The 26,274-nt window shown below is 40.9% G+C and overlaps 1 protein-coding gene across 1 annotated transcript; it reads right to left on the bottom strand.

Annotated features, from left to right (window-relative positions):
* Positions 1-13: 13 nt before the first annotated feature.
* LOC129194145 (L-threonine ammonia-lyase) lies at positions 14-24,949 on the bottom strand. The gene is made up of 11 exons (XM_054799143.1): positions 24,678-24,949; positions 15,112-15,442; positions 14,920-15,036; positions 13,635-13,876; positions 12,202-12,367; positions 11,496-11,595; positions 9,942-10,017; positions 7,482-7,607; positions 5,081-5,248; positions 4,917-4,974; positions 14-3,487 (listed from the first exon to the last, which is right to left on the bottom strand). The coding sequence occupies exons 1-11, from the start codon at positions 24,791-24,793 to the stop codon at positions 3,389-3,391; spliced, it is 1,599 nt and encodes a 532-aa protein (XP_054655118.1). The 5' UTR covers positions 24,794-24,949; the 3' UTR covers positions 14-3,388.
* Between the last annotated feature and the right edge of the window lie 1,325 nt (positions 24,950-26,274).

Below are 26,274 nucleotides of genomic sequence, written 5' to 3'. Positions count from 1 at the left end.
TCGTACACAAAGAGAATGTCTTAAATGTTTTACTTGAAATATACACATACAAATTTTAATGTTCATACTTCATTCAGTGGTCATGCAGTATTGCTGCACCCCAAGCGGCCATACTGCTACTACTACTAGTACTATGAAACATTGCTTATTTACATTATTTAAATGTAGTACAAGGACTGTATACAACGCTGTTAGCATCAATGCTAAGTAGCAACAACCAGAGGTGTGCAGACTATGCTTTGGACAATATATTTTACAAAGAAATTTAAATCCCAAGTTTCAATAGAGTATGATAGAAGTATGTGAATGATACAGTGGTGTGAAAAAGTGTTTTTTTGCATGTTTGTCAAACTCAAATCTTTCAGATCATCAAACAAATTTACATATCAGTCAATGACAACACAACTGAACACAAAATGCACTTTGAACTTTTTGGAAAGTTTGTGTCCCATTACATCTGGCGTAAAAGTAACGGCGTATTTCAGAAAAAGAACATCATACCAGCAGTAAAATATTGTGGTGGTAGTGTGATGGTTTAGAGCTGTTTTGCTGCTTCAGGACCTGGACGACTTGCTGTTATAAATAGAACCATGAATTCTACTGTCTACCAAAAAATCCTGAGGGAGAATGTCGGGCCATCTGTTCGTGACCTCAAGCTGAAACAATCTTCGGTTCTGCAGCAGGACAACGATCCAAAACAAAACCAGCGAGTCCACATCTGAATGGCTGAAGAAAAATGAAAACTTTGGAGTGGCCTAGTCAAAGTCCTGACCTGAATCCTATTGAGATGCTGTGGCATCTGTGTCGCATATGGCATGCTGTGAGACCTTAAAAAGGCGCTTCATGCCTGAAAACCCTCCAATGTGTCTGAATTACAGCAATTCTGCAAAGATGAGTGGGCCAAAATTCCTCCACACCGCTGTAAAAGACTCATTGCAAGTCATCGCAAACGCTTGATTGCAGATGTTGCTGTTTAGGGTGGCCCAATCAGTTATTAGGTTTAGGGTGCAATCACTTTTTCACACAGGACCATGTAGGTTTGGATTGTTTCTCCCTTATTAATAAAAATTTCATTTAAAAACTACATTTTGTGTTCAGTTGTGTAGTCATTAACTAATATTTAAATTTGATGATCTGAAACATTTGTGACAAACATGCAAAACAATACATCAGGAAGGGGGCAAACACTTTTTCAAACCACTGTATTTATGTTCTTCTGTTAACAATGAGACAAACCCGTGTCAGCCAAGTATCCTTTTACGCATTTGTTTTAGTATATACAATGGAAGCTTGGTTAGCATCATGAATCCATTCGGGAAGGTCTGATGCTAACTGAAAGGTACACTAACCAAATAAATTTTTCCCATTAAAAAATAATGTAAATCCAATTAATCCATTCCAGAAAGGCAAAGATGGTAGCACAATACTATTTTTTGAAATAGTTTTACATGCAAAAAACATGTGAAAATGCATATAAATGATGAGTGAAAGTGATAAATGAACATTTAAGTTTGCTTTTACCTTCTTTGAAGACGTGATTGTTGCCAATGACACAATGTGGCAGCGAGATCAACACCTTCCTCTTCAACACCACCTTCCTATTTTGACATGAGTTATTTTTTTAATTCAATAGTGTTTCACACCTCAATAAGCCAAAATGGAGACAAAGTTGCAAGTGCTAGCTTTTGATAAAAAAGGAGAGAAACACTATTAAATTCAAGAAATAACTCATAGCAAAACATGAAGGTGGTGGTGGTTGATATGTTGCATATGTCATTTACATGCATTTAGAATTGTTTTATACATGTAAAACTACATTTGTAAAACTGTAAAAACGTGTTTAACATTTTTGAATGTCAAGCGCTGATGGCGTCATCGACGGGCGACATAGCTGACTTCTGGTTCTGGTTGCCATGTTGTTTGCAAGCTAAGGATGCTAACAGGACATTTTGTGATACAAACACTTTAAGAACAAAGTTTGACTCACGCAGTGTATTCATAACACCACAAGACACGCGCCATATTGTGCACTAACCAGAAAATGTACGCGAACCGAGGCAAAAGTTTGCTGTACACTTTTGACGTTAACCGAAAAATATGCTAATGTATGCTAACCACGGTTCCACTGTATTAGTAATACATAATGTTATACTGGCCACTGCTCGCACTATTACAACACAATTAGAAGTCACTGTACCACCAAAATGATTTTACTGAAAAATGACCAATCCAGGATGTACCCCGCCTCTCGCCCAAAGTCAGCTGGGAAAGGTCCCGCATACCCCCGCGACCCTCGTGAGGATAAGCGGCATAGAAAACGGATTGATGCATTGTAAGAGTGAACATGCAAAGTGTACACACTCGTGGAGAACACTACACGTGTATATCCGAGTCCCTCAGGCTTAACAAGTTAAGAATGCACAGATATTTAAGGAAAAAGCCATACTAATTTTATTTTAATTCCAAGTCAGGGCAAACATTCCAAAATAAGGAGCCATCTGAAAACAAAATCCTCCGTTTAAGTGAACTCCGTAGCTTTTAGTTGGATAACATTTCTGCTTGGGAGAGTGATACTACCACCTTATACAACAGTAAAAATAATACTCAATCATATATACAGTCATTTCAAATTAATATAAATAAATATGCAGCTTAGTCTAGACAGTGTACAGTAGTGTACTGTGCAAAAGTCTTCTTAGTTCATGGAGGATGACAAACAGAAATATTCCTATATTATTCCTAATAAGCATATTTATTCAGATCTTCACCCGCATTAAATCGTCTTGTCCTTGTCCCACGCGTCACCCCCCCCTTTTTTTTTGCATAATTGTGTCTTATTGTGGACTATTTACTTTTTTTGCTGCGTCAAAATGATTGCTGTGAAAATATGAAAACACTAAAATGTCAATACGTATATTGAAATGGATATACTGTACTATATTTTATATCCACAGTCCAGTGCGTACCAAAAACGTCAGCTCTCCATGGTTACCTGCGTAATCCAGCTGGTATGTATGTGAGTGTACCTAATGCTGTGGTGTTGGAGTGTACTGTGTATGTATATGCTTGTTCTGTATGAATGTGTGTGTACGTACGTCAATGCTTCTGTTGGGAAGCTTGCACCAGCACTGCGTGATTCAAGCTCCTGGCTAATTGGAGTAAACTACATGAACTTTATCTACCCTCACTGTTACACTGTGGTAGTAAATAACAGCAGCAGAAACAATGGATGCAATAGGAAGAATATTCCCTCTACAATAGTGTTGCTTTGCTTTTCCCCATTTTTTTTGTCCATCCACTGTGTGAATGTGACTTCAGTCCACATGGTGTTCATGTGCGACTTCTATGATAAATATACAGTATGTTTGTTTCACTGGTGGTCACGTGATCATCGCTCCAGCCAACAAAGAGACGGGTAGCGTTCGCTCAGCGTCTTCCTGAGCTGAGTGCTTTGTGTCCTGTCTCGGGTTTCCACCACACACTCCACCTGTCAACACACACACACATTTACTGTAAAATGCGTCAAGTCATAGAATAAGCCGCCTGTCACCTAAAGAAATTACAGACAACGGTGTTTCCCATACAGAAATTTGTTCCAGACATCGCCGTGATAAGTGAATTTCCACAAAGTAGGATTTCCTAATTTATAAATGGAATATTTTTTATAGTAAGAGTACAGAAAACCTGTTAACGACCATCTAAATCCAGTTTTAACGTTATTAGAGACATGAAGTAACACCCCTATATTCAACTTTACACTCACATTGTCTAATAGAGTAGACATAATACAAGAAAAGAAGACATTTAAGACATAATTAAGACTCATATTCGTGTGTGTTGCTGTAAATGTGTTCTGGTGCTAGGGGAGCTAAGTGCGCGGCAGACAGGAAGTGATGTCGAGGGTTCAGAGTTGAGTTTTAACTTGGTGTGGGTTACGTGTTGTGGACCTAGTAACCAGTTTAGAATGCTACATATCATCATGTCTTTGAATGCGTCTTCTGAATGCCTTATATTTGCATTTTACTTCATTTAGCCATTTTTATGCTTGAAAATGCAGAATTTAGGCAAAAAATACGTCATGTTTGCTTAAATATGCATATAGTTGACTAATAATAGGCCATATTTAACCACAAAAAAGCATGATTTATGAATATATTTTGAAAAACCACGATAGAGTAAAGCTGCAAAATTGGAAGTGCTAAGTGGCAAGGGATTAATGTACATTCATTCATTTGTGGCGGCCCTAAATTTGGTCCGCCACAGAAGGATTTGGTGCTTGTTTTTTTAATAGATTCGGCATGTTCGCCCTTGCTCGCAAACACGTTATAACAGGACTGTCTGTGTAGCTCAATTATGCAAAGTAGATGATGATCTAGCGCCGCTTTACCCCCTGCAACACAACACCACAGATACATTACAGTCCTGTGGGAAACACCGGACGCCATCATGATAGATGCATCCATTTCCACACTTCCATCACATCTTAATTGTTTGATTTCAAATCCATCGCAGTGCTGAAGGCAAAATGACGAGAGTGTCTGAATCCCTCTGGCTGTCATCAGAGCCAGGTGTCCTCTGTGATGGCTCATTGCCAACGTCCTCCCTAAAGTGCTTGAATCAATACCTGATTTGATTTGCATGGAAGCGCTAATGTCTGATAATACGGCACCTGTAAGTATAAAGCGATGTATGATGTCACCTACTGGCAAGACCATCCTTTCAAAACACCGACCTGTGGGTGTTTACATGTTCATGCACTCCAGTGAACACTCTGACAACATCACCTCTGCAGTGTGATGTTTTAGATGCATCAGAATATTAGCATCTGGAGACCTAGAGACATTTTTTTTCTGACACATGTTGCCTTCTTCTTTCATGGTGGCTTCTTCCAGTTTGTCGAGAGAGTGGTTGCTCACCTTTGCATTGAAGAGGTTTGACTTGTCACTATGCCTCCGATGACTGACGTCCAGCAACCTGAGGATGGAGATGGCAGAATGAGACGGGTATACAAATCAACGTAATATGTGCTCTTATTACTCCTTTGGTTTGTTCTATGCGTTGCCTGCGTCCGTTGCCTCACCTGACGTCCTCTCTGGACAAGACGTCCAGCAGCTTCGCCATGTCTCCCGGCCACTCTCCCAGCTGCACTGAGAACTTGCTGACGCGGTCGTCCAGAACCAGGGCTCGGTCCACACACTGCCTCACCAAATCCAGCTCCATGTTAGCGCTGCTCACCACGACTGCAACCCTACCACACAATCATGAGAGAAGAAGCATTTAGCTGCAGCCGAACTGATTGATTTATGATGTGGTGTGTATAAAACAAAGACAAGCACAATGGAACTGAGAGAACTCGGAGACACCCAACCTTGTCCTCCCATCATACGTTACAGCCGCCAAGAGCTCAAAGACCAACAACACACTTCCAGTCTTCACAATAAAAGCGCTGCGTGTTACAACCTGTCTGACTGCACCGAACAAAATAAGGGTCTCAGAAAAGTACCTTCCAGAGAGACTGGGGATTATCACATCATAGTTTCACGTGTTGGTGACAGGCGGTGTGCTAGCATGAACTTAACTTGACACCCAACAAACACTAGCAGTCAACACAGACGTAGTAACATCATCAAAGCTCACCTTCATGCATTCACACACAGCATTAGCATTTGGGAACAACGAAGAAGTGAAAGAAGTCGTAAAAAAAATCAAAAGTGGCAGCATCGGAGAAAGTTGCTTTTACTTTGTCTCGGACTACACAGTGCGTGCAAAATGCAAAAACATGCAAAAAAACGATGGGCTTTCTAGAGTATGAGTGGAACCTCGCTTTGCCCCGGTTAGCGTGTTTTTCGGTTCACGCAGAAAATTCTCACCATAGTTTTGCCTCTGTTTGTGTACATTCTCCAGTTAGTGCACAGTAAGTGTTTTGTCATGTTATTAACTCATTCAATCGCAGCCATTTTCCTTCAGACAACCCCCATTTTAGACCATTTTTCAAGGCACACTGAATCTTGTGTTCTATAGCTATATACATAAACATGGAACCTACCAAAAGAAAGATTAGAATATCGTCTTTCACCAGAAAGAAAGTTTGTTTCCACCTTTTCCCGTTCTTTAGTAATCAACAGTAGAACATAAGTACGTTTCAGGGAAATATCAGTTCCCGACTAAAAAATAGAGAGAAAAACAGCTTTTTGTGAAAAGCTTTGACACCATTTTTTGGCTTTTGTGACAGCTCAACTATCTAAACGACTATACCACACCATACACAACACAAAAAAGGGTTGTTTTTACGTCAAAACAACCATTTATTTACAAATATAACACCATGAGCTATTTACACTATTTTCACATTTGGAACTAAAGTGTGTGTGCATGTGTGTGTGCGTGTGCATGCATTAAAAAAATCCCCCACAATGCGTAACCTTCTGCACGCTACCCTCCTGCACGTTCTTCCACTTCCTCCATGTTGTCATGTATGTTTTTTCCATTCAAATTCACATGCCGAGCTCCTATCAAATGCACTCCTGCCATCTTGTGGCCTTTCTTATGGCCTATGACTGCTCTAGAAGTGACATCAATTAGCGTGCAGTTGCGTCATCACCTCTTTTTGCCTCTCGCCCAAAAAACGTAAAAGACGTATAAATACATCGTTGGGATCAGGCGTTCAGGTTTATAAAAACGTATAAATATGTCTTTGGTATTGAAAGACTTAATACACTGCGTGAGTCCAACTGTGTTCTTAATGTATTTTCTAAAATCAGACAACGTCCTTCTTCCTTCTATCGCCCCATTAGCTAGCTAAACAACATGGCAAGCGGAAGCAATGTCGCCCTTCTATGACATCATCAGCAGTTGACTCTCAAAAATGTTAACACAAAAACACAAACGCAAGGGATAAATGAACCTTTAAGGTTACTTTTACCTTCATTGAAGGCGTGACTGTTCCCAAAGATGTGGCAGCGAGATCAACCACCACCACCTTCCTGTTTTCAGTCATCACAAGAATCCCGTCTTCAATGAAGGTAAAAGTAACCTTAAAGGTTAATATATCCCTTTCATTCAACATTCATATGCATTTATATGCATTTTGAATTGTTTTCTCCATGTAAAACTATTATTGTAAAACTATAAAAACATGTTTTGTGTTAACGTTTAGCGCCAAATCTGTCTGTGGTGGTCCAAATATATTCATGGCAGGTTGCCACAAACAAATGAATGTATGGGAAAGACCTGACGCATAAGGAGTTGTTGTTTAGAATTTATCCTGCACCATGACAGGATCTATAGCAACCGTCTGCTCCAGCCACACTACAGTATGTCAGCTCCACACAATAGTGCTAAAACATGATTGTGTTTGTATGCAAATCAGCCTTTCACACACTGCTATAAAAATGTGGGCACATGCAGCTGAGATTGCCTCGGAATGTTTTTGCTGTGGTTAAATAAGATGTAAAAAAAAACAACTAAAAAAACAAACCCACCGTTTGCTTCTCAGTTCTGGCAGCTGTCCTGCCAGGATGGCAGCCAATCCCATGGCTCCCTCCGTGTCCACCGTAGAGCGCTCAAACTCTTGAAACCTCAACATCGCCACCAAAGAATCCTCTTCACTGTGAGGGAAAACAATTGCAATCGCAGGTTCATAACAGATTTAGAAATCATTTTATTGTTTTAGTTTCACAAATACAGTACTCAAATACAAAATAAAAGTCTCAGGCTGCATTGTTTTGTTTTGTTTTAGCAATGCTACAATGAGTCTAAGTAAGTAAGTAAGTAAATGTGACATCCCCTTACATAACATACAGTAGTTACACAACATAGTTACAATTATGAATATGATTATGAATAGCATGCAGTGAAAGTTGAGATTTGACCATATAGGAACCATATAGCAACATGATTGTTTTGTCACATTTGCCCATGTTATTGAGTGGGAAGGTGTTTACCAATCATTTATAGTTAATAATCCTGGTATATTTCCTACCATTAACTGCTTGCTACTGTTATACTATGTCAAAATGACTACTGTGAAAAAAGGAATTAAAACAACCATTTGCACAGTACTTTATGCTAACCACTCTTCTACCATGGATATGTAAATTAGAGTGCATATACAGTGGATCCCCGCACGGTCACAATTCAGCATTCACAATCCCGCAAGTTTGCAAATTTTTGCTTTTTATTTTTTTTCTCCAAATATATGCATTTTTTTCTGCGGAAAACACATTACATTCACCCTAAGTCGGAAATACTTTATAAATACGAGGTAAAAAAAAAAAAAAAGGCCCACAATTTTTACATGTTTATGTCTTTGTGCTTCACTGATTATGTTTTTTGTGTTGATACGTCATACTTGTCATACTTTTCATACTTTGTTTGGTAGTCTTTGAAGATGGGATGTTACCGGAATTACAACTAGGCCTGTCACGATAACAAATTTTGCTAGTCGATAATTGTGCTACAAATTATCGGCGATAATTGATTTTATCGAAAAACATTTTTTGAGACAATTTTTTCAATAATTGTCATGAGAGGTGTACTGCACATCTGATCCACTAGATGGTACTCAAGTGTAGGGTACGGTATACCTGCCTGAGACATTAGCTTGACACAGAAGTTGCCTGTATGTTTTTGCAATGTATACAGCAACATTGGCACTGTTTTGTTTATATATGCCAACCAACCGCCTCAGTAAGCATTACTGTAGGGACGAAGGCTACGCTGCCTGAGGCACCTACTTCGGTAGTCTTTTTTTCCCAGTTGAGAAACCTGTTGTGTCGGTCGTCTGTGTTAATGCGCTCACCATATTCATTCTGTTTAAAACTGAAATGTTCCCACATTGTGGCTGTCGGCTGTGCCTCAAAAACCATTGCTTCTGCACCTTCTTCATGTTAGCGTATGCTGCCTCACGAAGATCACAGCTAAACCTTCTGTATGCACTCACTAGTAGCCCTCCACAAAGAGGCTGAATGAGACGAGGGCCCACTCTCTGTGTCCATTCCACTATAGACCAATGCACACAGACAGATGCAGAGTGAACCCTCTTGTCATCCAGCCTGTGTGGCACAGAGAGACGAGCTGCATACATGCGTACAAGCACATGTCAATTTATCGAGGGTGTCATAATTATCAAACTTTTTTTAATTGTTTGATCAATCAATTTATGGATTATCGTGACAGGCTTAGCTGCAACTAACAACTATTTTCTTAGTCGATTAATCCGAAGCTTGTTGGTTCAATTAATCGACCAAATACAAACAGTCAGTGGTTTGGTCCGCAACATATCAGAAAAGGGGCAATGTTGATGTGTGTGAATATCTTGTTTTGCCTAAAACACTAATATAGTAGGTCTGTTTTCATCAATGACTAAGGAAATTCACATTTGAGAGGCTGAAATCAGAGGGTATTTACATTTTTAAACAAAAAAATTATTAATGGAATAACAAAATAGTTGTACATTAATTGGATAATCAATTAATCATCAAATTACAAAAGGCAAGCAGTGTGGATTATGTAGATGCGGCTTGGAGAAAGTCCTTGGCTTCTTTAGCCTGCCAGCCTCCAGCGCTAGCTTGACAGCCAGGCTAAAGGCTTCATCCTGACTGAGATTCTATCCGTTCATTGATCATTTTACATTATGATTCATTAGTGGTAAGTACCCATACATTTTATACTTTAAATGTATTTAGTAAGTGTGTAAGCCATATTTAGAGTTTAAATCTGGATTGTGTCACGAGTGAACAACGGCACTTGAAGAGAGAAGGGGAGAGTTCCTCAGTGGAATCTAATCTAATAATTACTGTTCTTTTGATTGGAAATGTTGATCCGAAATCTGAGGAGAATGTCAACAAGCTAGCAGGAGAGTTTGGAGGAAAGTGAAAGAAGTGAAAAGTAGGGCTCTTTTGCACATACTGTATCATATTATAGGTTTGTCTGTGGACTACCTGACAGAGATGACTTTATCTACTAGTTTCTTTGCCAGCTGGAAGGTGTTGACGCCGAGCGAGCGCTCCATGAGATCTGACAACAAACAGGACAGCAACATATGTTGTGTTAGTGCAGCAAAGACAAACATCTCTCAAGCTTGTGCACAAAAAACACAAATGCTTATTTAAACTTGCTGCACTGCACTTTTTTTGGAATTTTGCCCATCATTCACAATCCTTATGTGAGACATGAACACATATGTCGTTAACACTTTACGATAAGGTACACAACATTCCAGTAGTTAATGAGGAATGAACCTACCTAACCCTAACCCTAACCACAACTCATTAGTTACTCATTAGTTCTTCATTAGTTCCTCAGTAACTACTCAAAGTTGATGTGCCTTAGCTCCCCAGAAACTACTCTACTCATTAGTTTGTCATTAGTTCTTCATTAGTTCCTCAGTAACTACTCATTAGTTTGTCATTAGTTCTTCATTAGTTCCTCAGTAACTACTCTGCTCATTAGTTTGTCATTAGTTCTTCATTAGTTCCTCAATAACTACTCTAAATGTATGTGCCTTAGTCATTAGTTCCTCATAAGTTCCTCATTAGTTCTTTATTAGTTCCTCAGTAACTACTGTATTTTTGTGCACCTCAGTAACTACTCATTAATTCCTTATTAGTTCTTCATTAGTTCCTCAGTAACTACTCTAAAGATATGTGCCTTAGTCATTAGTTCCTCATTAGTTCTTTATTAGTTCCTCAGTAACTACTGTATTTTTGTTTACCTCAGTAACTACTCATTAATTCCTTATTAGTTATTCATTAGTTCCTCAGTAACTACCGTATTTTTGTGTACCTCAGTAGCTACTCTACTCATTAGTTCCTCATTAGTTCTTCATTAGTTCCTCTGTAACTACTGTATTTTTGCGTACCTTACTGTAAAGTGTGACCCATATGTGTTTCTCTTTTCTGTGTGTTCTAAAGACAAACAAATAAAAAGAGACAGCTCATTACTGCAAGTAATGGGAAATACTTAATCCGCCTATAAAGCCTTCTGAAAAAGGCATCAAAAAGCGCCCCGTTTGCATAAAATATGATGTGCATACTAACCAAGCTACAGCGACATTGTTATTATTATTATTAACATTGTTATGCCGATCGAACTATGTTACTGGTGCATTGACACTTCGCCACAACACACCAGCTAGCTACTAACCAGCTAGCGACGAGCTTCACCATATCACACCTTACCAAAAAGGCAAGGCAACACATTGAAGCTGCCGCCACTGCTGCTGTGTTTTTATTTTTGAGTTTGGAAAAGTTCATTTCTATGTGGCTATGTGAAATCAAAGCGGTCTTTGTAGGCAGCATAGGTGTGCCCCATTACCTGCAGTAATGACCTGTCTCTTTTTTATCTGTTTTTATATTTTTAGAACGCACAGAAAAGAGAAAGACGTGTGTTCATGTCTCCCATAAGAACTGTGGACGATGGGCAAAATTCCAAAAAAGGTGCAGTTTTCCATTCACTCCACATCTGATATGACATCTATTCATTTCGCTGTTTACCTCCATACAGTTTGGTATTGGGGTTGCTATGAATGTCTTTGATGGGACCATCAGTCTTCAGAGATTGCCGCAGCAAAGGGAACCCTTCAGGTTCTATTCCCTGTTGATGAAAGTCCACACACTAATTATTATCTGGTCTATAGCATTTCTTAGGACCATGCAGACATACAGCTCAACTTATCTGAAAAATGCAACCCCTTCTTTCAGATGCTGAGCTGTGTACTCTTGAATGTGTTGCAGATGTTTTCTACAAAGCTTTATTTGTGCATCTTTAATTCTTCGATCACAGCAAATGCAGGTATGCATGTCTATCACTTCCAACAGCCCCCATGTGTTTTAAATTCAAGGTAAAGCCAGAAGACTGAAAAAAATTAAAGGCCCATCCTTTCCCTCCGATGCAAACAGGCGTAAAGCTGTCAGAGTTTCAGCTGTGGGCAGATAACGGAACAACGAAAACAGGAGAGAAACATCTAACACGTTTATCTTGTTACGGAAAACCAAGCTGAATGAAAAACATCTTTGGATCAATACCAGAGAAATGTGGGAGGCAAGCAACCTGTCTCTGCAGCAAGGGTTTGTGGGAAATGTAACCTCATTTTGGCGGTGCACAATCAAAGCTGCAAATGAGCCAATTGATCACATTTTACGCAACTTCATACATTCTCACTTTCTAGTCCACCTCCATAGCCTCCGACCATCGACTTACAATGACAAGAATGTGTGTGTTGAGATGCTTGATGGCTGCAGCCGTGCCCGCCAGTAGTCCATACTGTCCAGCTGCAGGCACCACCACTGCATCAAGTTTGGGCACTTGCTCATAAATCTCCATGCCCACTGTGCCCAGCCCTGCCAGGTAGGTCGCACTTTCATCTCTGAACAAGACAAAAAAAAAAACAAATAGGGAGAGTAGATAAGATAACACTTTCCTCACCCAAATTGCAAAACAGGAATGTACTTTATTTTACTGTGATTGCTAAATAAGGCCACCACCAGTTTGAATGTTTTAATGATCTTCTTCACAGCAGTCCTCTACAGTATATACAGTAATACTTTGTTTATTGCAGTTAATTAATTCACGATAAGTTAATTTCTTTAGCAGCAGTCATTTCTGTGGTAGGATTCCGTATTTATAAATTTAATATTTTTGTAGTTAGAGTATAGAAAACGTGTTTATGACCTTCCAAATACGTTTTAAACCTTATTAGAGTCCTCAAGACATTAACATAACACCCCTATAGTCACCTTTAAACCCATATTCCCCAATATAGTAGACATAATAAGAGAAAATAAGACATAAATAAGACTGGGCGGAGAAGAAGTAACGTTGGGGGCTTAGAGTTGAGTTTTAGCTTGGCGTCGGTTACAGTCACAACAGTAGCCCGTGTTTTTACGAATTATTGTGCCTATTGTGAGATCATTCAAACCCGCAATAAAAGACTGTTGTCGCGGCGATCAAGTCTGGTCCTTGTGTGTCTCACCAAATGTTACATTAACAATACTGACACCGAGTGACCAGTGTAGAATACTGCAACGTCTTAGAATGCGTCTTCTTAATGCCTTATATTCGTGTTTTAGTTCATTAAGCCATTTTTATGCCTGAAAATTCTTCATTTAGACAAAAAATACGTAAAACTTGCTTAAATTTGCATCTTTTAAAATTAATAATAGGCATATTCAACCACGAATCAGCATGATTTATTAATTAATATGTTTTTGAAAAACCGTGATAGAGTGAAGCCACGAGATTAGAAGCATGTAATGGTCAAGGATTACCGCACAGCATTATGGGATGCATTGTGTTAGACTTGACTGCAGGGTATAAGTCACATTTTAAAAGGCTAGTCGCAGCATTCATAGCCTTTACTTTTTATATCAACATCAGATTCCTTTCACCTATCTGGTCAGATGGTCAAATGATGATGAAATGTGTTTGCACTAGTGTTGTAAATATTGCACAACATCAATTAGTGCAAACACAGCAATTCCTAATGAAAGCATCAAGAAACCCCAGTGGATAACACAGCAAGACCATTACGGTTGAAAAACCACATGATAAATCATATAAGGCCTTACTGGCACCTAGTAAATGTGTGTAATACTAAAAGCTAACACAGTAAGTAAAGTAAAATGTGGACTGACTCTTCTAGGTAGAGGTATCCATTGTCTTTGGCCAAATGGCGGGCATGGTTCTGAGAATCGTGACCGGTGCTGCCATAGGATATGACCATCGCGCCATAATCTCTGTAGATCCGGAGACGAGGTGAGGAACAACATGACGGCATGATGGCAAACACAGGGATCTTTAGCTCCACAGCATGGTGGGCCACAGCCATAGAGAAGTTACAGTCAGTGGCAACAATCACGCCCTTCCTCTGCTGCTCCTGAAAATACATAAAGTGACTCAAGGATCATGGTTTAGCAACCCTTTTAGGGTTCCTATACAAATACGGAAAGTTTGATTTTATACACTTTCAGGTCTGGAAAAGCATGGAAAATGGAACCTCAAATATGGAAAAAACATGTTTCCAAGACTGTTAACTCTGTTCTATCTTCAAAAAGATAAAATTAGGAATAACTAATAAAAAAAACAGAAATGGATCGATCTGTTTTTCTCAGGCGCTTGCTAGTTCAGGTAAAATGTTTGTGTGAGAGCACACAGTAGGCGACACATCCCAGAAAACATTTGGGAAGATTGACAAGTTGAATGGCCAACCCTCTGCTCTTATCTTTCTCCAACACTTTGGATGAGCTACATTACCTAGCTCTCCTGGAAATTTTTGGGTGACATAATGGCATACAGTGCATATTCAGAATAATGAAAAAACATTAATTCCATAATTTTAACCTGCAACTAACAATTATTTTCTTAGTCGATTAATCAGATTAATCAGAAGCTTGTTGTTAATTAATAGAGTAATTGGTTAGGTCCTTTACGGACCAAATCAATATGAACCAAACACAAACAGTTAGTGGTTTGGTCCGCAACATATCAGAAAAGACTGGTTTTCCCAATCTCTGATCTAAACCGATGTTATAAAGTGTGCTTGATTAATGTATGTGAGTTTTTGACACAGATTAACACACATTTCTGCGAAGCACATTGCACGGCAGTTCACGTAATTGTCTATTTCTTCAGGAATAGTCAGCAACTGTTTGAAACACGCACTACTGACACTTACAGGACTCAAGTGGAACGGCAATAACCCAACGCACATGAAGAGTCAAGCCATGTCGTTTCTGTGCAGTCGTTGTCTTTTGTCAGGCAATTTACTCGTACAGTTGAAAATCACTATAGCATACGTCTGGCTTAACATTGCACACACAAGACTTTTGCCAACTAGCATGCTTGTCTTCATCTAACTGACCAAGCAGGTTCTCATATTACCTGACCTTACAGACAGGAAGGGATGATTCCCTGTCTTACCTGTGTTAGGGAGGAGAGCAGGTACAACGCTCCTCTTTCCTTCACTGAGCCTGTGTAGTGCAGGTGCTCTTTCTTTAGGTAGATCTCCATACCATACTGTTTGGACAGCCGCGAGTACTAAGAAACACAAGAAAGATGTTACAGGTGTTACCCACCTGACACACTGCACACTGTCATGTTGTGTGGGTTTACCGTGCAAGGTGTCTTCTGTATCCCTGATTGGATAGTGAAAGCAGCAGCACTGATGTCCTCAAACCGCAGGTACTGAGCAGGCGGTCTGGGGACAATCCTGAACTCACTGACTCTTCTGGTTTTGGGCGGGTCCATTAGCATGACGACAGGTGTTTCTGCTCTCACTTTGGTGTCACGGACTTTTACGTCCCCGTTGACTAGTTCCTCCTCACCAAAGTCCTTCAGCCTCTCTGGTTCAATAAGGGTCGGTCTGCGGCCCACAGCACCATTACTGACCAGCCCTGCTTTGTAAGAGTTGCCTGGTTCTGCTGGACCCAGACGCAGCTCCTCTCTAGGTAAGATAAAACATTAAGTGGTAGAATCTGGAAGTAAGTTTGTGCAGATACCTAAGTTCATTTAATTAGGGTAATATCAACATACGCATACCTTTATCAAATACTACTTGCATTCGTTATGTATCACACTGTCTGGAGTGGAAATATTACGATTAATCAATGGCCAATAGGAACAAACAAAACATTTTGGCTTAGATCTCACAATTCCAAAATACATCTGCACTTTTCCACTGATCTGTTCAGTGTTCAGGCTGTTGTATTAGCAAATGTTAAAGTACTTACTTTGTATTTCAAATGATCATACAGTTATCCATCCATTTCTATACCACTTGTCCTCAATAGGGTTACTGGTAAGCTTGAGCCTATTCCAGTTACATTCGGTCGAGAGGCACAACCTGGATTGGTTGCCAGTCAACCACAGAGCACATACACTGTTAGATCTAAAGGTGGTTCTAAGTAGAGCTCCATAATCTTGCCATCCATCCCCAAATGTTCTCAATTGGGAAACACGCAGGATTGTCCAAAAGACTGAGGTTATTCTTCTGGAAGAAGTCCTTTCTCAGGCAAGCATTGTGAACTGCAGCTTTTTCCTGTTGAAAAAGCCAGTCATTACCACAGAGACGAGGACCTTGAGTCATGACCGATGCCCCCTGCAGCTGATTGGCCAGCTGCTGATTGACGCCCCTGCACAACCTGAAGCTCCATTGTTCCATTGAAGGAAAAATCACCCCAGATTGATTTTCTCATCAGGGAATACAACTTTTTTCCACCTTTCATGTCCCATGTTTGGTGCTCTTGTGCAAATTCCAATTTTGTGGTATTGAAGGAGACGAGGTCTTTGGAGACGTTTTTTGTTCCCAAAACCTTGAGACCACTGACCCTGCGGTCTGATGGTTATTGGACTGCATTTGGCACTAGGAACTACCTTCATTCGGACTGAGGATTGTGCCGTGTCTTGAAATTGTTTTGGGTCTATCACTTGACTTTTTGGTTACATAACCCTCAGGATCTTTAAAGAAGTTTCAAATGACTGTCTTACTGCGAGAGGCCTTCCTTATGCACCTCAGCAATCCAACCGTGTTCAAAGAGTCAACGCTTTTTTGCCTTTGCCATCAAGAGATCACAAAAGTGTAAATACCAGACAGAAAATGAAATTAAATCCACATTTTTGCCAAGATTTTTTTTCCACCGACCTGGAGAAGAACAAGTACATTAATACATCTATATAGAAGGCCGGTATCCCAGGGCTCTCTGGTGCTTGGTGCATACCAGTATGATCTGGCACCAGATCCAAACTGCTAAGAAGGACAAAAGAGACCTCCGTGTAACCTTCCTCGACTTAGCTAATGCCTTTGGATCAGTTCCACACAACCTCCTCTGGGAATCCTTCAACTTCTTCCACGTTCCATTATCCATCACTGCTCTAGCCTACTTTGAAGACCTGCAATTGTGCTTTACAACAGCCGACTACACAACATCATGGCAGTGTCTAGACGCAGGCATCATGGCAGGCTGCACAGTCTCACCCCTGGCATTCACAATGGCCATGGAAATCATCATCAAGGCCTCTAGATGGGTGGTGGGTGAACAAAAAACGCAACCTGCCTTCCACCAATCCGAGCATTCATGCATGACATGACCATGCTGACCACTACTGCAGCATGCACCAGGTGACTACTGGGCAAGCTGCAGGAGAACATCAGATGGGCCCGGATGAAAATCAAGCCGAATAAGTTACAAAGCATCTCAATAGTCAAGGCAGAGCTTAAGAAGATAAGGTTCTACATTGGTGACGACCTAATTCTGATGGTGTCAGAGAAAACCTTCAATAGCCTGGGCAGATGGTACAAGCCTCAGGTACAAAGACCAAGTGCAGGTATTAAGGCAGGACTTCACCACCAGTCTGGACACCATCAACAAGACAATGCTGTCAGGGGAGCTCAAACTCTGGTGCCTACAATTTGGACTTCTCCCTAGGGTAACGTAGCCACTCATGATCTACAAGGTAAGATGGAGCGAAACATAACTTTGTATGTGAAGAAGTGGCTTGGCGTTCCACGCTGTCTGACAAACATCAGCATCTATGGCAAAGGAGTCCTTGAACTACCTATCACAAGCCTCACTGTAGAATACAAGTGCTCTAAAGTGAGACTACAAGATGACATTGAAGGACTCCAGAGATCAGACCATCAGAAATGCTGCACCATCTTTGTCAACGGGAAGGAAATGGACACCATCCGACGCAGTACAGCATGCTACGTCAGCCCTGAAGCACAATGACATTGTGGGACACGTCCAGCTGGGAAGAGGAGGATTTTGCGTTGCAGTGAATAAACCAACTTTCCACAAAGCCTCAGCCTCACAAAGAAGGAAAATGGTGGTAGAGGAAGTGCGCCGTCAGGAGGAGGCTGAAAGAATCGCAAAGGCTGTCTCTCTTGCCAAGCAGGGACAGTGGATGAGGTGGGAAGGCGTGGAGAAGAAAAAGCTCACCTGGAGGCAACTCTGGGAAATGGAAGCAAGAAACATCAGCTTCATCATGAGAGCTACATATGATGTGCTCCTATCCCCAAAAAAACCTTCACCAGTGGTATGGCGAGGACCCAACCTGCGGCCTCTGCCCAAATTCAGCGACGCCCAAACACATCTTGACCCGTTGTAGGACCAGCCTCACACAAGGCTACTACAACTGGAGGCACAATCAGGTCCTCAAGAGTCTGACAGCAGCCCTTGAGAGCAAGAGGGCCACCATCCACTCCTTGCCCTTGAGAGCTGCCAATTCCATCTCTGTGCTCGAGAGGGACAGAAACAACCTAACCACCCTGCTACCAAACCAGAAACTGGACAGCTAGCCATGGCCTGGAATTGGAAGATGCTAGTTGATATTGGCAAGCAACTACTCTTTCCCCCAGAGATTGCAACCACCATTCTCAGGCCAGACTTGTTGCTATGGTCCCCTTCACTAAAGGTGGTCTACATCATACGTAGAGCTCGTGGTCCCATGGGAGGGTTCCACTGAAGAGGCCTACGAACGAAAGAGACTGCGCTACACAGATCTGGCAGCAGATGCACAACAACAAGGATGGAAGGCCAAGGTCTATCCAGCTGAAGTAGGATACAGCGGTTTTGTGGCTTCTTCTACCATCAGGCTTATGAAAGACCTTGGCAGTTTTTTTTTTTATCCCAGTTCGGGACATTACTGCCTAGCTCATCTCCCTCCACTTTCTAGGCACAACTTAGTCATGATTGGGCATGGGACACAGGCTCAGGCTTGATCACCCTGTAGTTGGCCGCCTTTGATGAGGGTGTCGAGTGTTGAAAGGCACCCACTGAATCAAAGGTACGCTACTGATGATGTGTCCCAAAATTTCCATCCTTCCCATGGCTGAGATAAAGTTCCCACACCACTCTCAATATCCACACCTCATGTGATTACCATCTATTGGCACAAAGGACATTTTCAAGTCCTGTGTATTTATTAACTTTTAAAAGCTGCGATGTTAAACTTTTGATCAGCTGAAGAACAGCCTATTTCACTTCAATGGTTGTTTGCAATAAATTCCTGACTTAAAACATTTTTTGTCTCACTCCCATTTCTTCTTTTTGCATTTTGAAGCTTTACTTAGAACCTCCTTAAGATCCGACAATCCAAAATGTAAATTCTTGCAATTTTTCAACTGTTCTTAACATGATCAGGACTGTATAGATAAACAACTATTCACATTTATGGATAATTTAGAGTACCCAATTAACACGCATGCATGTGGGAGAAAGCCGGACTCTTCGGAGAACACACACACGGGAGAACATGTAAACACGGATCTCTTGACTGTGCAGCCACCATGCTAACCACTCGGCCACTGTGTGGCCCATACAGTTATTTGTCTGTGATTTGTAAGAATGTGTGGTCTGTAAAGCTGTGCGAGTCATCAACGAGTCGTTCATAACTCAGCAAGTGACAAGTTTTTTTTTTACATAATTGGTCTCACGGGTACTCGTCTCTGTTAACTCACTCACTTGCTCACCTCTGCTGCCAATAGCTAAATTAAAAAGGGAAATCAAGGTACATGTAATTATTTGTGCAACTGTTACTTTAACTGCCTTTGTATTGTACTTTATTATATTTTCATTTGGGTTTTATTTGTGACAAGGCTTCATTTTGAAGTAGAGAAGTTTATTTTCAAGTTATTTATTCTTACATTAACTGCAAATCAACTGTGAATAAAGGCTGCAATTTATCATGACGTTATTCATCACATCAGTAGAGTCAATCGCTTTAACTTTTGTGGGTGTGATTTAATGCAGTTCAAATCAATGGTTTAAAGGGGGTTAGGGGGTCCACATTCTTGCGCATGTGCGGTGTGAATCGAGTAGAGCTGCTACAATTAATCTATGATTAATTGATTATCCCATTAATCAACAACAATTTTGATATTGGCTTAATCATTTTTAAAAATGTAAATATCCGCAGATTTCAGCCTTTATTTTTACATTTCCTTTGTCATCCATTAGGGCTGGGCGATATATTGATATTTTTAAAATATTGATATATTTTTTAAGCACGATATCAAAAACAAGCATATCGTTCATATTGATGTATGCGGAGGTTTCATGTTTCAAGATAGCGCCGCCCGAGTGGCAGCAAGTTACAGCAGCTCCGTATTTTCCGCTGTATTTTTAGTGTTTAATAGTGCTTTGTTCGTACTTTCTCATTGTTTTTTGTGCCATACCGACCCCTTAAGCAAGTGTGCAGCTACGGATGCTCATCTTGTTATGTTTGTAGCTTGCCTCTTGCTTGTTGCGGGAGACACATTCATTCACAGATCCATTGTTTACACTCCGGAGCAGCTGTTAGCTTTAAACCACACACCCCTTTGTTACGCCGAACAACCGGAGATCCCCGGGACGATACGGAGGAGGAGAGGCTGCGTAGAGGGAGTGAACAAAGGAAAGATGGTACAGTATAGGGGTTGCTGTATAAAGACGGTATAAACCATGTTAACCGTCTGTCATCATGGGGAACGTGAGATGGAAGAGCTAATGGCACTAACCCGGCTGCAAAGAGACTACCGTGAGTGCAGCCTGATTAACATTGAAGATTATATTTTACTTTCTCTATATTTATTTTAAAAAGAAAATGCACTATTTTCTTTCAACGGCTATTTTTCTAGAATTGTTTTTTACATGTTAATAAAACAACATTGCACGCATATTTGGCTGTGACTTTTGTGTACACTCACTTTGTGGAAAAACATCGGAATGTGAATAGTGTATCAATTTTCAACCTAAATATATCAGGATATGAGTTTTGGTCCATATCGCCCAGCCCTATCTTATCTTTGTCAAAAACAAAAAAAGATATTTACACACATCAGCTTTGACTCTGGAAAACAGTGATCAAGATTTTTGCCTCTTTTCTGATATGCTGTGGACCAAATCACTAACTCTTTGTGTTTGGTTCATATTGATTTGGTCCGTCCAGGGTCTAACCGGTTAGGCATTTAATCGAAACAACAAGCTTCCGATTAATCGACGAAGAAAATATTTGTTGGTTGCAGCCCTTGAATCGAGTACTCATAACTCGAGTCAGTAAAAGGAATTGAGTTTAATACACAGACTGTGTATTGAAACTGCGTGCTACATAGGGACGGAGGTGGGATGCGCTGTGGCCTCTGCAGGTGAGCTTGATTTGGCCGTCTCTGGGTTCTGAATGGCACGTCCGACTGGTTGGTGTCTTGGTGCTTTTACGCGGCTTGAACCCTCTGATGGGGGCTGGGCAGAAGAGATCTCAATGACCTACTGATGGTACTCCGTGGCGTACTGATGCACCGTTGGGTGTCATCCTGGTCTCATGATGTTGAGATGTGTGAGGCATGATGAAGAGGACTGTGTGAATGGCAGTTCTAACTGAACAATCAGATCTATCGGTCCATGCATGGATCAAACGTCTTTGTGGGTTTTGGCGCTCGGCTCCTTGTTGGAGGATGGCGGGTTGTGCGGGGGGATGCTGGGGCGTGTCAATTGAAGAGGTTGGGGATGGGTGGTTGGGTTCGCCTGCGAAGGTCATGGTGCACTTTGGCTTCATCCTGGGGTTTCGCCTAGGGGTCCGATGTCTCTTGCTCTTTGTGAATCGTGTATATTGAATACAGGAAGTGAACCAATTCATCTGTGATTGTTGGAGATGGAGGGTTTGAATTTCTGTGTAGAGATTGTATGTTCTCCCTGTGCTTGTGTCAGTGTTCTCCAGATACGTCCTCCCACATTCCAATAATAATATGCATTTTAGACTCTAAATTATCTATGAGTGTAAATGGTTGTTTCTCTACATGTACCCTGTGATAGACTGGCGACAAGTGCAGAATGTACCCTGGCTCTCGCCTGAAGTCAGCTGGGATAGGCTCCAGCTTATCTGTGACTCAAAAAAACAATACCACTATAACTTTGACAAACATTTAAGCCCAGTTTCCACACATAAATCACTGTAAGATCAACAGATCATATACTGGCACTGTAATTGAGACGTATCACCAGAGTCAAATTAATATCTGAAGGTGGATAGAGGAAAGTTCTCAAAGTGTCAGTTTCAGGAAAAAAAAGAAGTCACTCTGAACTTATCTAATTTAAATGAATATGACCTCATTCTTGGCATAAAATTGAATCTGAGTAAGCACACGCTCTTTTGTCTAAGATGGATTGATTCACCTTTCATGTCAACCCAGTTTCCACTCACCGTGACAGACTACATATATGAGTCAACTTATGATTCATTAGTTGTTCACGTCCTTTCTTGACACACGCGATTAAAGTGGCAATTAAGGGCCCACAGCAGGGGAGTTTGATTGATTGCAGGTCTGTAAATTGGGTTCGAATATAATCGAACGCTCCTTTAAACAGTCCAGTCCAGTACAGCCACGACATCCAACTTCTTAAGAACAGCTTTTGCACCAAACCTTAGACATGTGGCTGGTTCTGCAACTGCTTAGTTAGTCAGAAGGCCCTTCACACAGTATAAACATAATAATAGGCTTACATTCTTTGGGGATTAACCCTGTCACCTAGACGCCAAAGAAGATCACATTTGGTTAACGGTAAGGTTTGAATCTTTGAGTAAGGGTGTATCATGGGTTTTCAGGTCGCTTTGGTGAGCTTCAATATTGCCTCTTACATTTAGAAGCCACCAGGTCGAACAGGCTTCTGAAACAGACAGGCTGCATGCTATACTGAGCTGCTGTTATTTAAAACACAACACTGACCTTTCACTTTGTCATCCGGCTCCATTATTGCCCTCTGCCCTACTTATCACAGGATCACAGTCCATTATTCCGTTACATAGCATCCTCGTAAATTACACTATGAACGGAAAAGCCCAAGGCTGCAGCTGTGATTAGTGCAGTGGTTAGACGTTACATTTTCTTATAAGTCATTCGGTAAAAACAGGTATAAATAGCGGGAACGTAAGTAAAGCTACAGTAATCCCTCATTTATAAGTGAATTTCCACAAAATAGGATTCCTTATTTATGCACAGAATATTTTCATAGTTAGAGTATAGAAAACTTGTTTACGACCTTCTAAATATGGCTGTTAACATTCTTAAAGCCCTCTAGACATGACATAACACATAATCACCTTTACGCTCATATTACCCAATATAGTAGACATAGTAAGAGTGTATAAGCCATTTTAGACATAAATAAGACTTCTCGTGAGTGTTGCTGTAAATGTGTTCCGGTGCTAGGGGAGCTGAATGTGGGGACGGACCAGACAGGAAGTTATGTTGAGGCTTCAGAGTTGAGTTTCAGCTTGTTGTGGGTTACGGCTGTAACAGTAGCTGGAAATGAAATTGGAAGCGTGACGTTTTTCGAGGGATTACGGTCAGAAATTGCAGTCAGGAAGACACAATAGCAAGTAACAACTATCGGTGACCATGAAGGTCTCCGGTATTTATTGTAAAAAACGGTAATCATCTTTTTCATGAGGCTGTTTGCCACATTAAGGAGACAACTTTAATTATACAAGGGACTCATGACAGCAATAAAATGGACTGTGGTAAAGTGGAGACTATGGAGTAAACTACAGCAACATCCAGACTTAAGGCCTAGCAACAAGTTAAAATAGTGTTTAAAATAGTGTTAGCATGTTTAGATTAGCTGTTTCTTGCTGTGTATCTTCACATGTTACAATTATGTTGTTTAGTTTATGTCACATGTGTCAAACTCTTGCCATGGAGGGCCAAGACACTGCAGGTTTTCTCTCCAACCAGTTTCTCCAGCAGGTGATTTAATTGATTCTCCCTGATTCTCCCTTCTCTCAAATTGAAGGAGGTGTTGATCATTAAAATCACCTGCTTTAAGAAAACCTGCAGTGTTTCAACACTAGTTTATGTGAACAATGAATGGTTTTACACTCCAGACATTTTCTCCACCCAATGTAAACAAATGTTCAAACAGCAATTGTTGATGTCACCCACATACAGCAGTATCAGCTTGGCATGCCTGACACCCTGACTGACCAGGTACTAGAACTTGTACCAGGCAGTATTTTATTTTGCAGTATCGAAAAGCGTCAATAGTGCATAGAACCGAGAAGGTACCATGCAGTGAAAAAAGGGCCATACATCATACATTCCACTTTCTCTGAAAGAAAGTGTAATTCAAACTCTAAGATGAACAACAGAAACAAGGTCATTACAGTTAAGCTGATATCACATGAAATAATGTGTTCTTAACATGATGCGTTACCTGGTGACTAGAAGGAGAACAAAATAGAGGGCTGCACGAAGGAGAATGTCTACCAAAGCATCAAGGGAAGGAAGTAACTCCTTTCTACATGAAGCGGGGACTGATGGTGATGGGAGGATAGAGCTGGGCATTGCTGTTAGCGACTTCAATGAATGGAGAGGGGTTTTCGGGGTGTACATCTGCGGGGAAAGAGACTTTTCGGAAGGAAGTCTAGATATTCTTGGTTTGAAGACTACAGAAGCCAAATCTGGATTTGGAAGACAAGCTGATTGTTGTGTCCATTCTCTTTTGCCATGAGGAAGGTTTGTTAGAGGGAGTTGTAAAAGTGGAGGAGAAAGAGGGAGAGAGACTGAACATGCCAATGAGCTTACACTGGGAGTCTTCCCTTTGTTTTGAAGTGAAGATTGACTTTTGGACCCAAGATGGGATTTCACTACTGGGTTGGTCTGGGTAGAGGAGAGCTCTGATGGGTCTGGGTCACTACATGTTTCCCACCTCTGCCAAAAGGGGTCATTTTCCTCGCTGTTTTTAAGTGCAGGCTTTGGTGAAAACAATCGTTCCAGTCGCTCACTCAAGTAGCTTGAGTAAAATAACTGGGCAGCAAAATTCATCCTGGTGGAAGCAGGGTCCTCTTAGAATCCAAACTTCTCTGTATTTGTGTGTGACTCCTCCTCAGCTTAGCAGTGTAGGATACTCCAAAGTGCTGCTCCCACGGTCTAATGTACACAGACCAAGTTCCCGAACTCTTTCCTAGCTCAGAAGCTATTTAAGAAGGGATTATCCTGGGACACATGCACGGTGACTCTGGAGCGTCTCTCCGGTGGCTTGGCCCCTCCCAGGACTCTATTCCTGGCCCAGACCAGGATTACTTCCCCTTTCTGTGACGTAGAGCAAATCAGACGGTCTAAGGGGATAGATGCAGACTTAGGGTTTATCTAAGGAGCAGTGATCCAGAGACTCAACCCAATAGGGGAGACGACTGTGAATTGGGGTGGGTCAGAAATGAAGGAGTGGCAAGGGAAAGGAGAAGGTTAACCATCTGTAATACTTATACCTTTATTTTCCAAGCCTATAATTAAGGTAAACGCTGCTCTGAGGATCATCTGTACACCACTATTTATTCAGATCCATGCTTTGAAACGGCGGTGCTGGCATTTGTACAACACTGAAGCAGGATGTTGCTTAACAACAGTTAAGCTTCCAAGTCTCTACAAAGGTATTGACAACACTACCCAATGTGCACAACCAGGGAGTAGCAACACACTTGGGTGGAGAAATTAAGATAAGTTGACAGGTTTGGTTTTGTTAAAACAATAAACTATCACAATTCTTCTCACTGGGCAGCTCTTTGATCAAATATGAATGTTAAGTGAACCTCGATTTTCCTGCGTGTAGTAGAGAACCAAATTGTATGTTATGGTTCTGGGAGGTGAGCTTACAGTATTTTAATACCATCAAAACATTGCAGGAATATTGTGCGATTCTTTTCCTAACATCATACAAAGGATGGGTTTATTCAGGACAGAGAAGATTGTGACATGTAAGTTCTGTCTTACAGAAATGAACAGTCAATGAAAAGCCAGTCAATGAAAAGCCAGCCAATGACAGCGCAGGAAGGCTTGGGCTTAAACAGAAAGCTAAGTCAGAGTGAGTGGAGCAACATTGTGTACATTTACAAGGAAGATCAAGGAAAGAGCCCAGAATGAAGGTACACAAAGTCTATATAGCAGCTGCGTCCCTCTAGAAAGTAAAACTTAAGCTTGCGAGCCTGGAAAGTGAGAGTTAGGTTTGTGTGAAAGAGACTGATTTGAACTGGTTCTAACTATGCTGATAGATTGTCTGTTTACTATCTTCTCCTCTCAGTATTTTTCAATGGGTTATCTGTGACTGTTGTGCAACTCTAGTTGTGCTGTGTGAGTGTGTGTATCAAGAAGGCCTGCCATGACATAGCGCCATTTGCGGACCGCTGCTTGTTTTTTATTGGCCCACAGCACTTTGTAGAAATAAAATCAAACCAAAATAATCCAGCAAAAATTGGAAAAATAGAACAAAAAGGCAATATGTAAAGAGAAGAAGCTGAAATTTTGATACT

The sequence above is a fragment of the Dunckerocampus dactyliophorus genome, chromosome 14, assembly GCF_027744805.1.
Source record: "Dunckerocampus dactyliophorus isolate RoL2022-P2 chromosome 14, RoL_Ddac_1.1, whole genome shotgun sequence".
In the NCBI taxonomy this organism is placed as follows: domain Eukaryota; kingdom Metazoa; phylum Chordata; class Actinopteri; order Syngnathiformes; family Syngnathidae; genus Dunckerocampus; species Dunckerocampus dactyliophorus.
The sequence above is the reverse complement of the archived record's forward strand: the minus strand, read 5'-3'. Positions and strand labels throughout refer to the sequence as shown.

Excerpts from the sequence above, each read along its gene's own strand:
- LOC129194145 (XM_054799143.1), bottom strand. The coding sequence starts at position 24,793 with ATGAATTTTGCTGCCCAGTTATTTTACTCAAGCTACTTGAGTGAGCGA. Across the intron at positions 13,877-14,919 it reads TGCTCTCCTCCCTAACACAG|GAGCAGCAGAGGAAGGGCGT; the intron begins GTAAGACAGGGA and ends ATGTATTTTCAG. Across the intron at positions 12,368-13,634 it reads GGATACCTCTACCTAGAAGA|AGATGAAAGTGCGACCTACC; the intron begins GTCAGTCCACAT and ends TGTCTTGTTCAG.